General features: G+C 29.4%; 1 protein-coding gene across 1 annotated transcript in view; it reads right to left on the bottom strand.

Moving 5' to 3' along the window:
• LOC112596490 (homeobox protein SIX6-like) overlaps positions 1 to 14,710 on the bottom strand; it is a 35,890-nt gene extending 21,180 nt beyond the window's left edge. The window contains exons 1-2 of the mRNA XM_025342197.1: positions 13,888 to 14,710; positions 6,471 to 6,848 (exon numbers count right to left, since the gene is read on the bottom strand). Coding sequence (XP_025197982.1) covers positions 6,471 to 6,848; positions 13,888 to 14,216 — 707 coding nt within the window. The 5' untranslated portion in view covers positions 14,217 to 14,710. The remainder of the gene's footprint in view (positions 1 to 6,470; positions 6,849 to 13,887) is intronic.
• Between the last annotated feature and the right edge of the window lie 286 nt (positions 14,711 to 14,996).

Genomic DNA, 14,996 nt, shown 5'->3' with positions numbered 1-14,996 from the left:
ATTTATATAATGCTGTTTTCTTTAGGGTGCAGTGGGCAGGGCGGAAATTCTGTCATTAAAATTTCTAAATCCATTTAATAACTATTCAAAACTGAACGCGAGGCAGGCACGGTGAAGTTAGTATAATATAGTAATTAGCTGGGCATTCTTTTGTATAATCAAAATAATAAAATTAAGAGGACCATAATATACATTCGTATTTATTGTTTCCGTATTATACAAGTGCGTAACATACGGCAAATATTATGCTGAGCAGTTCACGTTTAACTTCGTAATTTTTAAAAATTGGGGCGAATCGACTTATAATGAACCTTAGTGATAAGAATATTATTTGTGTTTGTGTGTTGATTTTTTTATCAAGGTAGTTCATTTTTTTTAGCGAGTTTTGCGTTTATATAATAGCACAATTTAAAAATTTTCATAACTCGCAAACATAGGTAATGTAATGTTTAATTAAGTTTCAAAATAAGTAAATTCACTTTAATTTTTAAAATATCGAAGCTTAATATTAACTGTTGCGTAGATTTACTATGTTATGCACTTGTAAGACGGAGAGAGCAAATTTAATGCAGGTGTAGTGTCATCTTTAAATGAATTTGTAATAAATATAATAATATGATGATATATCTATAGTTCATACAGCTCATACTTATACAAAGTATGATTCATATTGATTCATTTTTCGAACTGGATGACAATGTACCTATTCTATTTTTGTTAAATTATGGTATCCGTTTCCGGTTATTCAAGCAAACTAAATATTAAAGAAAAAAAAAATACGCATGGAATAATAATTGAATAGTTTTTTATGTATACTGTATAATTTTGTTTTTCCGAATATAGGATTATTTTTTCATAATTTATTTTACCTTCGATCAAAGTTTTTATGATCATTATTTATTTATTATTCAATTCAAAATTGTTAAAAAATCAAATAGATATTATGTCCTGTATATGATATATACTCATATATATATATATATCAGTATTTGTAGCGAATGAAAATGTGATTATTACATGTGTAAACCAATACACCTATAATACTTTTTAGAGTAGTTCAAGCTTTATACGTTATATTTTAGTGAGAAATGAGCAATTTTAAATTATTATTATGTACTTGCATAAATTTGAAATTTCGTAAAAATCTTAAAATAAAAACATCTTAATGGCTGTAAAATTGAATCATTCGACAGTTACATAAATATAACGAATTTAATAATTTAAGTTTTTTTTTTATCAATTTATGATTTGCAGTACTTATAGGTATCTTAATAAAAGTGATCTAAGGTAATTTCTAGATATCTAGGCGTTTAAATCAATAAGATCTTATAGAGGTACCTTCTTTATTCATAGTATATCGGTTAATGTATAAATTAACTGTATAATGTATATATAACCTTGTTCACATGAATAAAATGTAAACTACTCGTTTTTGTACTTTTCTCGTTACATAAACAATTTATAAAATATGTGCAATGACCTAGACAGATCGTCGTCTTACTCCATCTATAATGATGTATATACGAGTACCTACTCAAAATTAAGAGACACATGGTGTATCACTGTATCATGAAGATCTGACATGATCAAATATAATTTTAATGTTGAAATAATTTTCACATATTATCGGTACTGGCCGTACCGATATATAACTGGCAACTGTAGTACGGTACAATAGTTACTTGCACTATATACATGTATACAAATCAATATGTTTTATTGGGATCGTTCTAAAGGATTTTGTTGAGTATAAGAACAGGGGAGGGTATGTGCAGAGTGGTTTTGGAAGCAATGGTGTAAGGACGACATTAGGGTGAAATGGTGGTAGGAGTGGTTGAAACAACGGGGAACGACTAGATAATCTGTATATACCCAGCAAATCTGGTAACAACGTGATTAGACAGACGGACGGAGTGCGCGTAAACGGCTCAGGCGACGACTGTTGTGGGGCGGCGGTGGAGGGTAATTTGTCACGGACGCCGAAATACAAGAATGTGTGATTAGCAAACACGTGTTCCACCAAAAGGGACGCGCGGTTCTTTTCAGTCTCTCTCATTCACTCTACACATATACTTCCCTAGACCTCTCTTTATATATTATACCTTTCATGATCTCTCTCTCTCTCGTAAATTTTTGGACACGGAGTAAATACTGAACATACACACACACATACCAATATATATATATATATATATATTATAATATAATATATTCTACATGTGTGCGCATATACACACAATAACATCGTAAACTCGGTAGTCGGCACTCACTGTTATTATATGTTTGTACTACCGGGCTTGACCGTCGGACAACCCGCCGCCCCCGTCACTCTATATATTAAATATATGCGTTTAATGGCAAACACGACTGCTTGATTTTCTTTACGGAAACGTTATGCCGCCGCCGTTGTCGACGACGACGTTTACGAAGATTTTAATATTTTTTTCTCCCACCTAATACAATATTTTAAGTTTCCCTGTTTTCGTAGGTAGTTGTTATACAATAATAAATGTATATATATATGTTTTAGGTATTGTTGGTTAGTGTGTAGAACTATATGCCTCTAATACATATCATTATACTATAGACTAATAACTGTATAGCATATAAACGCGCACGTCCAAAACCATAGACATACAAATTATATACAGAGCAATTCACTAAAAATACTACTCACCTTCATTTTTCTTTTAATAACCCTAATGAAATTGTGAGGATTTTTTAATAAAGCTACTTAATTGCCATATGTTCAAGTAGGCACTTAGATTTTTATATCATTTAAGAAGCATCTTATGAGTTTTAGCGATACTAACATCGTTTTTAAAATGATAGCCAAAGTCTTCCCTGTAAATTGTTAATCAGGTAATTTTTAGAAAATGTTGATATATCGATATCGAAATTTGAAGAGGAAATTTTTGAGTTATTTAGCATTTTGAATTAAGAGTAATAAATTCATAACGAATTTAAGTTTACAATATTCGATCCATGAGAGCTATGATGATTTGAAAATTTTATTGAAAAAAGAGTAATTGATATTAATTTAAAAATATTTTATAATTTGTAAACATTTTTGAGAGTAATAAATACTTTTTAGTTTTTAATATAGATTCAGTAATACATAATATCTATTTCATAATTCATAAAACTATTTTTAAGGACTATCTCATCCTTACTCCTTAGTATACATAGATACATTTAAATTGTTCATTATTTAAATTTTAAACTATTCGTTTAAATTTTGATTTATATATGCTAACGTTTGAAAAAAAAATCATCTGCTTAAAAATTTGCAGTGTAAAACGTTGATTTTATTTGAAACAACAAATTTTGTATCACCACAGAACAATTCTTAAATTATAAGAAAAAATTTAATTATTTGAACATAATATGGTTCTTAAGTATCTATACATAAAAATTGTCGATGATCAATGAGCAATGAGCATGGTTGGTGAATAACTCTATACACATGCTTACCTGAAAGCCTACCATTTGTGTGAAACTAACATGGCTGTTGATTTTTTTGATTTTACAAATGGTCAAGAATGATTTTGAAATAAGTAATTATTTAAAAATTTTAAAACATTAGGTATAATATTTTATATGCACGTATGATGGTATTAATAATAAACATGCGGTTACTATAATAGTCGATTGGTAACGCTACTGGGTTAGTGGGTTATAAAATATATCTATAGAGTCGTTATTTAAATTTAAACCAGAAAAACATATTTCATATTGCTATGCGCGTATTTTGAAATCGGTCCTTATGAATGTATGGCATCAATTATTAATGAGATTCTGTCCCGAATAGGAATTTTGGAGAAAAAGTCTGGTCTTATGGTTTTCCATTTAGGACTGGTCCACGTCAATTTTTATGCTACACATGTGTTATGCAATTGACTAGTTGACTAATCGCTTTTGTCAATCTTTTCGAAATGTTGTAATTTAGGGTAAAACATAATGTCTGCATATATAACTAAATTCTTGGTTAACCATACAAATAAAACGTTTTCATTCGAATCATATAAACTATATATATTCATTATTATACTGTGTGCTGAACAAAAAAAATAAATAATTGTGGTCTAAAACGGCAATAATATTAATTGAGTACGTTAAATAACGTATCTCAGGAAATAATAATAAAAATATAACAGAATTAACATTTAATAATTATTTCTATAGATTTCGTTAGTTTTATGTACACAAAACATTTTATATGAATTATATTGAATACTGTAATTAATTTAATGGCTAATTGGTTTTTTATTTTGTATACACTTAAATATGTATACCTATAGTTACATTTTATAAGATATATTATATATGCATATATAAATAACTATTGATCCTATTTTTTTACTTTGTTACGAAAAAAATAAAATAATATTAACATGGTTAAAAACCTTTATGAGTTCACGAGTTATTGATTTTATTGATGCACATATTTAAGTATATTAATTATATGTACATATGTATAACTGCAGTTATAATATACTGTGCAGTATATTATACATTTAAATGGTGGCGTAAACATAGGTACTATAGTAAAGCAAAGAAAATAAAAAAAACAACAACAATCATTAATAATTTAGCCTTGAAATAAATAAATAATATCATTCGTGAATTTTCAACTACCTATTTACATTTTTATTTCCTTAACGATAACTTATTCTTGTATAACGTATGTATATTTGTATGTTTTCATAATAACTTTGATAGTACATAATAATATAAACACTATACTGTCAGTCACCATTCGTTGTTGCGCAGACGATCGTTTTACCATTATTCTGTGAATTATGTTAACCAAAAACAAATTAAACAATTAAACGAATTTTTTTTTTTTTCATAGTTCAAAAACGGGTTCAAAACAATTTAGTTCTGTTTACATCTTCAAAATGTTTTAAATCTCGATTTTTTTTCTTTTTTGAAACGTTCCGTATTATCTGTACAAAGTTATTATCACGATGGTGTGTAGCGGCGAAATTAAGAAGTAATTATACTATTATTATCATAGTATTATCATGGATTAAATATGTATGTATGTTTAAGTTTAATCTATAGTATTATTATTTATTATACAATATCAGGTCTGTTTACGCGACGTGTGTGAAAAATACTGTTTCGTTTTTGTTTGACGTCCAATTGCATATGAATATAAAGGGAAACACTTTTTAAGCGCGTAAACTGTTGACTTTAAACACAAAATGTGTGTAATACATTTTATATAATAACAATACCTAACTCTAATATTACACCGTCACAGCGATGTGAATTATAACAGAATAACAACACGCGATTACGTGATTAATATAGTTATTTTAGAGTATATTGTCTTTACATAAATTACATCACACGTTTATATTATGATTATAGATTAGTGAGAAATGCCAGAATCGTAAATTTCATTATTCGTGTAATAATAACGTTGATGATTATCGGAAGAGTATCGGGGTAGGTGACATATATAAATAGTATATGACCAATCTGTTGAGACGTTTATTAATATTACAACAAAAATACTTTGTGTAAAGAATGGCTAAGTAAAAATATAAAAAGTACCTATAAGGTTTTTAATCATTATAAAGATTGAATATCATTAATAAATGCTAAGTAAATTAAATCAAAGCTCTAGTTTTTATAATTATCCAAAAAAAAATAATGTTTTTAAAAACAATCAGATAAAGTAGTCGTAATCGCCGTATTTTGACGGATTATATCGTCGTGGTCATAGAGGAGCCAAACAAAATTAACATTTTGAACAATTTATTTTTAAACGATTACTCATATTAAATTAATAATTTTGATTTAATTATTTGAAATTCACTATTATTGTAGTAAATAGTTTAGATAATAATTTTGGTTTAGTTAGATTTTACCGTTTCTTAATGTAATTCTTAAATTAAACTTTTTCGTATTTTACTTGTCGCTGTTGCGTTAAAATTACGCATTATGTTTTTACAGTTTTTATGAATCGAGTACAAAAACAAATATTGTTTTTAACGAAATTATCGTTATTGTTGACATAAACTAATCTGGACTATCCAAAATCGAGTAATCAACAGTGGAATATATAGGTATTTAATCTTTAATCAAGGTCTTGATATAAAAAGGTATGTAATTGGGCTTAAAAGAGCCACTAAATAGGTTCATCCAAAATGCATGCCGAGGCCGTCATGGGTTATGTAAAGTTTATTATATTTATAGTTTATCATGATTTAATTTAATTTATGTGCCTACTTATTATTTGATTCAAAATAAAGTTAACAATTTTGAGTTTCAGGACCGTAGTCTTGTCAACCTTATAAGTTTGAACAGTGAAAAAAATTTAAAAAATAACTCGACGATCTTTTTAGAAGCGATATGACACGACACAAAGTTGTTTTGTTTTGTTTTTAGCACGCAATTTTGACGTTTCGATCGATCTCGCAACTTAATGACCATCTAACTAAATAATTATTACTGACCTGTGTTGCTGGGGCGTCCGGTCGCGCTGCCGCCGGTTCTTGAACCAGTTGCTGACTTGCGTGAGTGTTAGGCCCGTCCGCCGTGCTAGTTCTCGTTTTTCGTCCGGTGTTGGATACCTGTTCTTCAGGTAACAGTCCTTCAGCGCGTTCCTCGACTTCTCCTTAAAACAGTACACGGTCTCTTCACCATCCCATATTGTCTTTGGCAGCGGGTACTTCTTACGTAACCGGTACTTATCCACTGCACCTAGCGATCGGCCGCGGATCTTCTCTGCTTCCAGGTAGTGCGCCTTGAACCATAGCTGCTGGAGCTGCAAGTGATGTCTTGAGTCGAAGCTTTGACTTTCTAGTATGGCATACAGCTCGTGGAATGCATTCCTGCAACAGCGCAAGTATATACAACATAATATATATTAATTGTTAATATAAATAGAAGAATTACTTAGGATATTGGTGTTAAGCAAATTTTCTTATTATACTTTGCACAATTTATGTTCAACAAACGTCAAACATATAATATACAATTACAAAATTATAATACGCTATTTAAGTATATTGTTCCGTTATATAGTACTTAATATATTTCTTACTATAAATATTTAAGCGTATAATAACTAAGATGTGATCATATTATATTGAAATTGTAACTTATTGTAAAAAGGTCATTGCATAAGTCTAAAATATTATATACCCACGCAATATTAGCATACTAAACTAAGGGGTTCTATAGTTAATATCCTCACTACTTATACCTACATCAAAAATTGTCAGTCTCAAATAAAAATTCCGGTTACGCCACTGATAGGTATTAGTATACACTTACACAGCTTGCACGTATGCAATGTTTGAGTGCGGACCTGTGACTTATAAGTTATGAGTTAATGACTAAAAAGTATACAGATACCAAAATATTATAAAAATTTAATTGGTATGCGTATTAACATCACCATCATCCGATGTATAATATAATATTATTATAATTGCACTTATTAATTTCGTTTTAATCCGTTTTTATAATTTATCGCGATTACACCATTTTCACTCAATCCGTATAATTATTACATTATTACATTTATCGATTGTACACTCGTATATAATATAATAATATGCATACAATTATAAATAGACTATTATTGGGTTAAATGTAACCAGAGGTGTTTGTATTGCCAAATTCATTATTAAATATTTTTTTCAGTAATTTTTGACTATAATAAATAATAATTCGATATATTGTTGATAAAAATGATGTCATATAATATCGCATTGAATAAAATATACTCAGCTGTTTAGAGTCGTAAAATATTACATAAATTACATGGATTAGTTTTTTATCTGATTAATTTTATGACGTCTTTAATTAAAACATAATGTGTTTTTATTTTTTCATTTACTTAAAAATGAACATGAGATTTTTTTCAACAAGTGAATACGGGTTTTATTAAATTTTTTTTGTAAAATCCGTGTAAATTTTTGTTTATACAATTAATTCGAGTATTTTGGTCACGTACAACGTTATTGTAGTAGAATTTGTTTAAAGATCACCGAGAATCTACGAGGTCTATTGTACAAAAATATTTTATAAATCATAAACGAGTCAAATTGCATACATTTGTTTAGGTTTTTACTTTTTAACCGCATTGTGCGCTACTTCGAGTTAATCATATAGATACGATTTAATTTATGCAAAATAAATTACTAAATAGGTATTCTCCTAAGTTTGAATGAATATATTTAATGTACTACTCATAAGCCTAAAATACTGTTCAATATAAACAATTATTGTTGTAATTAATTAATCATTAAGTAATATATATATATATATAGGTGTACATATATGTTAAGTAAATTTTATTTAGGGAGGATCTAAGGGAAGATATGCTAATAGTGCTAAAGTTTCTTTGGATATATTTTTTCTCGTTTATATTCATTTATTTACTAAAATAATTTTTATAGGAATTGGGGAAGAGGTAGGTTTAGTGTAAGAACAACTGACCATATTAGAGACTCGCGAGAACGACAACTTGTTTAATGCCAAATTATGTCATACAGGATTTTTAAAAAACCAGTAATTTTTATCCTTACAATTTATTTTCCAAGTAGGTATATACATAATGCATTCCATTCTATTGGCTCTGTATAGGCGGCTGTGGGTAAGGATGAAGAAGGATGAAGGAGGGTTACTTTTAAACATATATAGCAACACATCGTGTTGTTATCTCGTTTCAGGTTTTCTATTATAATACCTAAACGTAAGAAGTGTATATCCAAATTACTCCACCTTCTTTTTTATTTTCTCCCTTTCGATTTTGTTCGCGGATCTTTTATTATGATGGTTGTTTCAATCTTTATACATCATCTGCACCATTATCTTCACTTTATCCGGTATTTTGTTCGTTTAACGCATTATTAAATTATTTATGTTTTTTCGTTAACAACTAAAGCGTAGATATGTCATTATTACATTAGTGCATTTCCGGTTCATATTTTTTTTTTAAGCACACCAAATTGTTAGACAAACATACTTTTTTTTTGCGAAATTTCGCGTATAATGCTTAATTTAATAGTATATATGCATTCTGGTTTTTAAATTATTATTTTATTACATTCATGCATATTAAGTGTTAGCCTAATACCGCTTATCGATGAAAACATTTACTTCAGCAAAAAACTTAAAAAACGGCGTGAGAATTGGCAATAAAAAAATAAAAAAATATGCTACGTCTGTCAGGAAATATATTGGCGTTTAGATGTCTGTGAATGTGAATACCTACGTTTTCGTCGTTTCCGTTATTAAAAAAAAAAAAAAAACCATCATATGTAAAATATTATAATATTTTTACTTCAAGTGAAAAAAAATTAATTTAACCTTAAGCGTTTTAATGAATTGCGAAATAAAAAAATAACATGTTAATAGCAGTACTCAATACGGTACGCATATCATTTTATACAAACATATTGTACTATATATCTACATTTTTGACAGAAAATGTTTTAAGGAAATTTCAATAGGTAACATTGATGAATAAAACCCGTGGTTCTTAACAATAAACAATACGTGTTAAAATATTTTAATATAATGTATACCTTATTTTAAATTATTGTTACCATTAATAGTACTTATTAAATTCTTTACCAATAAATAAATTATAGAAAAAAAAATAAACGAAAACAAATTAAAAAATTATAAATTGTATAATAGTAGATTTAGTAATAATTACATACTATAATATTTCCCTAATTAGGGAATTTATAAATATTAATCGATTATTCGAATTCTAACATAGTCTTAATCGAATCATGAAATTGAAAAATTATCTTTAATAGTACATTTTCTATTAAATGACAAGTATAAAAAAATATATCGTAGAATTACATGTATGATATGTTAGAGGTAAATTCTATGAACTCGAAAACAAAATAAGAACACCTATAATATTATATGGTTTTGCTCGAATTTTATGACCTAGCGGTTAAAAAAAAAAAATTTTAAGTAATAACAAATAATAACTGGACACATGGATGGATTAAAATATTTTATTATATTTTAATCTTTTAATTATTAATTTTATATTATGTTTAAATTCAAATCGAAGTACCAAATGATACATAATTATTAAGTAAACATAATAGTATAAAGTAGGTACATAGCATATGACTGGTATAACAATACATACTGAACGTGTAACAATTATAATGAACACTAAAGTAATTAAAACAAACAATTTATCCTGCTATAAGGTATTTGCTATTATTCATAACAATATGTTTTTAAATAATTTTAAATTACATTTGTAAACATTTTTTTATGAGTAAATACTTAATTTAAAATAATTAAGTACTTAACAAAATATATCTACAATGGTATTTTAATAGCTAATAACTACTATTTATTAAAGTTTTCAATAAATAATTGAAGAACGTCGTTCATAAAAAACAATAAAGATAATTATTAATTTATTTTGTTTCAAATAAATCATTATTTTAAAGCAAACATAGCTAGACACTCACCACACAATATTTATTATATGTACGTATTGAGTTATTTTTGTAGATAAACAATAATAATAAGTAAATATTTCTGAAATCACTTAGATCAATTAATTTAATTTCTTTTACTTCTATAATATGTGATTATTTGGCGTTAGACATAAAACATAAAAAAAAATATATCAAATGCCATATTTCTTTTTTTCCCTCAATCATTTTAGAAAATTTTTTGTAATTTTAATTGCATATTTTTAACATTTAAAATTCAATAATCCGCAAACCTTATATATATTATAAAAACTAAATATTTCGGTTCGTTACTAGAGTTCATAGATTATCATTAAAATTTACTGAATATGATTGACAGTATTGAATAACAGTTTCTCAAAGTCTCTATCATCACTGTAGTATAATATTATTTCTTATAATATATTTTAGTTTCTTTATGTGGCAAAACAAAATTTTCATTTCGATATCCGGAAATTGTAGTTTTATATTTTACGTATACAAATTAATGATGTATAATAACAATCAGTAAATAGTGTGCACATTTATCAACATTTTCGTTTTTAACAACACCTGTCATTTGTTTACAATTTTTACGCCGAATGGATAAGTCACTACAACAATAATTTTAAAAGATATATGGTCATATTATTATGCCGTTGTTGTTTTTTGAGTATATGTTTTCCAATAAATCGTCGAGCGAGAGTGTACATAGTGACAGCTGAACGTTTAACAAACATCGTATTAGATTCTGAGCATAAGCGAGGAATCTATAATATTTGTTTTAAAATAATGTGTTTTTTCTTTAGTTTGAAAAAAAACTTACGTATAGATACATTATGACACGTTTACTTGTATACAGTATACTTGTACATATACATATATATAGTGTATATTTACACCCCTACATAAAATTTACGTTTCATGCACGCAGATACTCTGTCGATTCGAGTTCAGATGTAACACACGGTCCAATAAATCTAATCGTGGCGTTTACTTTAAAATCTCTAAGATTATCGAATCTATAAGATTTGAATCTATATTTCAAAACACTTTTAGAGAAAAAGTTCATCAAAATGTACATACGATTAATCACTGGTTTTAAATTGGTATAGTAAAACTTAAATAATAGATAGATTTCGACTGCAGTTTACCTATGTAACATTACTGTTTTAGAAAACCATTAAAAACAACAGTACAATTCAATAAGTATAACAATTAGAAATTCAACTTATATATTTTGAGTAATAATTGTTGGAGAGTAACTTTCATTATTTTTAACTAAAATTATACATATATATTAGTTACAATAGGGGTACAACATACAAATGTACAATGAATAGTTTTCTATAAATTGGGATATTTTTATTCAAATTAATGGAATTTTCCATAAATTAATTATATCGTAGCAATTACGATGTAATGGTTTATTTTAAAAAAACGTAGCGTTATTTGACTTTAGAGTCAAGTTTGTACATTATAACTAATAAGTATTAAACCAAAAATTTTAATTTATTATGCGCACAATATTTTATATAGTGCGAAATGTATTTATTATTATTATTATTATTATTATTATTATTATTATTACTAAAAGAAAATATTGTGTATTATTGTAGGTATAGGTACATAAAAAATGTTAACATAATTAAACATACTTTTAACTTGTAATTCATTATATTTTGGTTTTAGAGCTAGGTTAAAAGGTCAAAATTAAAAATCGTCAAAAAATATGTGTTTTAGCGCTCAGTATCTCTTATAGTATGTCTCAAAAAACCCCATTTCAATCCGGGGTCACTGGACAAAAATATTTCATATTTATTATTGTTATAATAATTCACGAACAAAAGGTCGTTGTTGTTATTATTACTGTGTTAAAATTGAATTGCTATAAACTTTTAGAACTGGGCCGTACTTGAAACGCGTGAATCCAGAAATAAGTCGATGTGATAATTTTTTGTTTACGTTTATCATACATTTTTAGTACATTATATGTAGTTTTTTATTTTTATTATCGGAAACATTTATAATTATTGTGTGTTCTACTTATCCGTAATAAACGGATTTTAAAAACCTTGTTTTTTCAAAGAGGGTCGTTTAGAAGGAAAACGAACTAGACTTAGACTTAATGTTATATATTAGAGCAAGCAGAAAAGAAACAAAAATATATTGTTTTATGACCAGCAATGAGTTTAAGAGTGCACATTAAATATCGTGTTTATACGAAACGAAAATTTAAAAAAAAAAAAACTACTCGTTTGAACAGTGCCGGGTATTTCTGAACGGGTTACAACAAAAACAATAAAACATACTATTGTATACATATTATTTAATATACGGAAACTTGTACAACTATGCTTATATTGCAATGTCGTTGATGGGCAAAACGTGTACAACAATCGATTTTGGTCGATGGTATTAAATATTATATTATAAGTTACAAATATAAAATTATTCCGAAAAATCAAGCGAAATATTGTTAAATTTAGAACAAATTCACTGGCACAATTAAGATTTTGAAATGATATATTATAATATAATACATCAATATTGCATTACAAAATGATGAAAAAACTCATGAAGAATTTCGTTCCCTGTGTATACCCTTAGTATTATAGTTCCAAATATTTTACTCACCCTCCTCAACTACCTCTAATAAAAATGGTATTTAAATAGCTTTTTTTACAATTTTAAGCATTATAAACATTTTTTTGTTGAAGAGATGAGTACTCGAATGAATTTATTATTCTTAAATCGTACTGTATGTGCTCATTTTTTTTTTAAGACTTATAAAACATAATATATTATTACAATTTTAACATACGATTGGAAAAATAAGTTACCTATAAATACGTAAAAATATATAATTGTGTTTCTTTGAAAAAATAATATTTTTTATGAGATTTTTTTTTTATTGATTAGTAAATGTATTGAAATATATTTGAAAACATATAATTAATTATTTATCGGTGTATAAATAAGCAACCCCTTAATCTATAGCACTGTGATAGTGAGAACTAGTTTATCAATTAAAAATGTGAAGGACAAACTATTATCAGCTAGACAAGTAAGCTCTATTTTCCTTAGCAGCTAATAAATCTTATTATTACTGTTTTTCACTTATAAAACTGCATATTGTGCTTGGGTGACTTATAAAAACCTAAAAATCCAGACCCAGCATAATATGTATCATTAATTAGTAATCATGCGATTGATGCATATATATATATATATACATATACAGTAACGAAGTCTGTAGGTACACATCTGTGTGATATTCCATCGATAATTAATAACCGACGTTGAATACGAAATTATAAACGCGCAAGTAACTCTACTTATACGATAAATAAACACAACAATTATTGTTATAAGACATTGAAATGTATATAGGTATATATGAGCTGCGGTGTGCAGTTTTTACCTGTGAAACGCCACTAGAGCCCTGGCCCGGAGGACGGTCTCTTGACCGCGGAGCAGCTCGCTCGGCGGCAGGTACCACAGGAACCTGGCCAGTCTCTCGACGTCGCCAGACTGCTGCAGGGCCTCGCACATGCACGATACCTGTTCGGACGAGAACGATAGGCTGCGCTTGGTCTGCAGAAAGTCGGACACGGTGACGGAGCCGCCCGCCGCGGCCGCCGCGCTCGACGCCGAGTTCTCGCTGAGCGCTTCCATGCAACTACCCGGCGACATGCTGATGCTGCCGGCGGCGCGGACGCCGATCACGTCCCTCGGCGACATGTACGACATGCGATGGCCGCCGCGCGTGTTGTCGTCGTCGTCGTCGTCGTCGTCGTCGTCGTCGTCGTCGCCGTCGTTCGCGCGCTGCACCACCGGACAACCTGCACCGTCTAGTGAAACGCGCACGTCATCGTCGGTTTGCAGTCCGCCGTGGCCGTGACGATGCGGTTACGATCCGTTTCGATGCGATGACAACGCCGGCGGCGCGGCGTGCTGCAGCTGCTGTGTACCTACCTGCGTAGGAGTGTCGTGACCGGCGCGAGACTGTTTCGAGGTCGGATCGGAGCTGCGGCGCGGCGAAATCGCGCTCATGTACGAACAGTTATTGCACGAATATATCTCATATGTTTGTTATTATAAAACGCGTTTAATTATACGCTCTGCACGCGCGTTTCGTATTTTTACCCGTCAAACGAGCGGCTGCCGATCGAAACCGTTATTAGGCGAATACGATTGCAAATGCGTTTTCGTTTGCGGAAGAGACGCGCGTCGCGTTCGTCTCCTCGTCGTCTCCGTGCGAATACTGACGAAGACGGCTGTGGCGGTGGCGGGCGCGTTTGGTCAGTAGGAGGGCCCTGGACCAGGTTGGTCGCGCCCCGGACGTGCTCATTGGTCGCGCAGACGCGCGCGCGTTCCGTCACTGCGGCGGCGGTCGTCAGAGTCGGTGTCGCCGTCGACGCTGCTGCTGCGACCCGCGACGAGCTCAACGACGACTATAATACACGAATAATAAGAAACAATACGCACGAATTATTATGAATTATGATATTATACTATCATCTGACCACC

This window comes from Melanaphis sacchari, unplaced genomic scaffold (genome assembly GCF_002803265.2).
Source record: "Melanaphis sacchari strain LSU unplaced genomic scaffold, SCAv2.0 Contig323_pilon_pilon, whole genome shotgun sequence".
Taxonomy (NCBI): domain Eukaryota; kingdom Metazoa; phylum Arthropoda; class Insecta; order Hemiptera; family Aphididae; genus Melanaphis; species Melanaphis sacchari.
The sequence above is the reverse complement of the archived record's forward strand: the minus strand, read 5'-3'. Positions and strand labels throughout refer to the sequence as shown.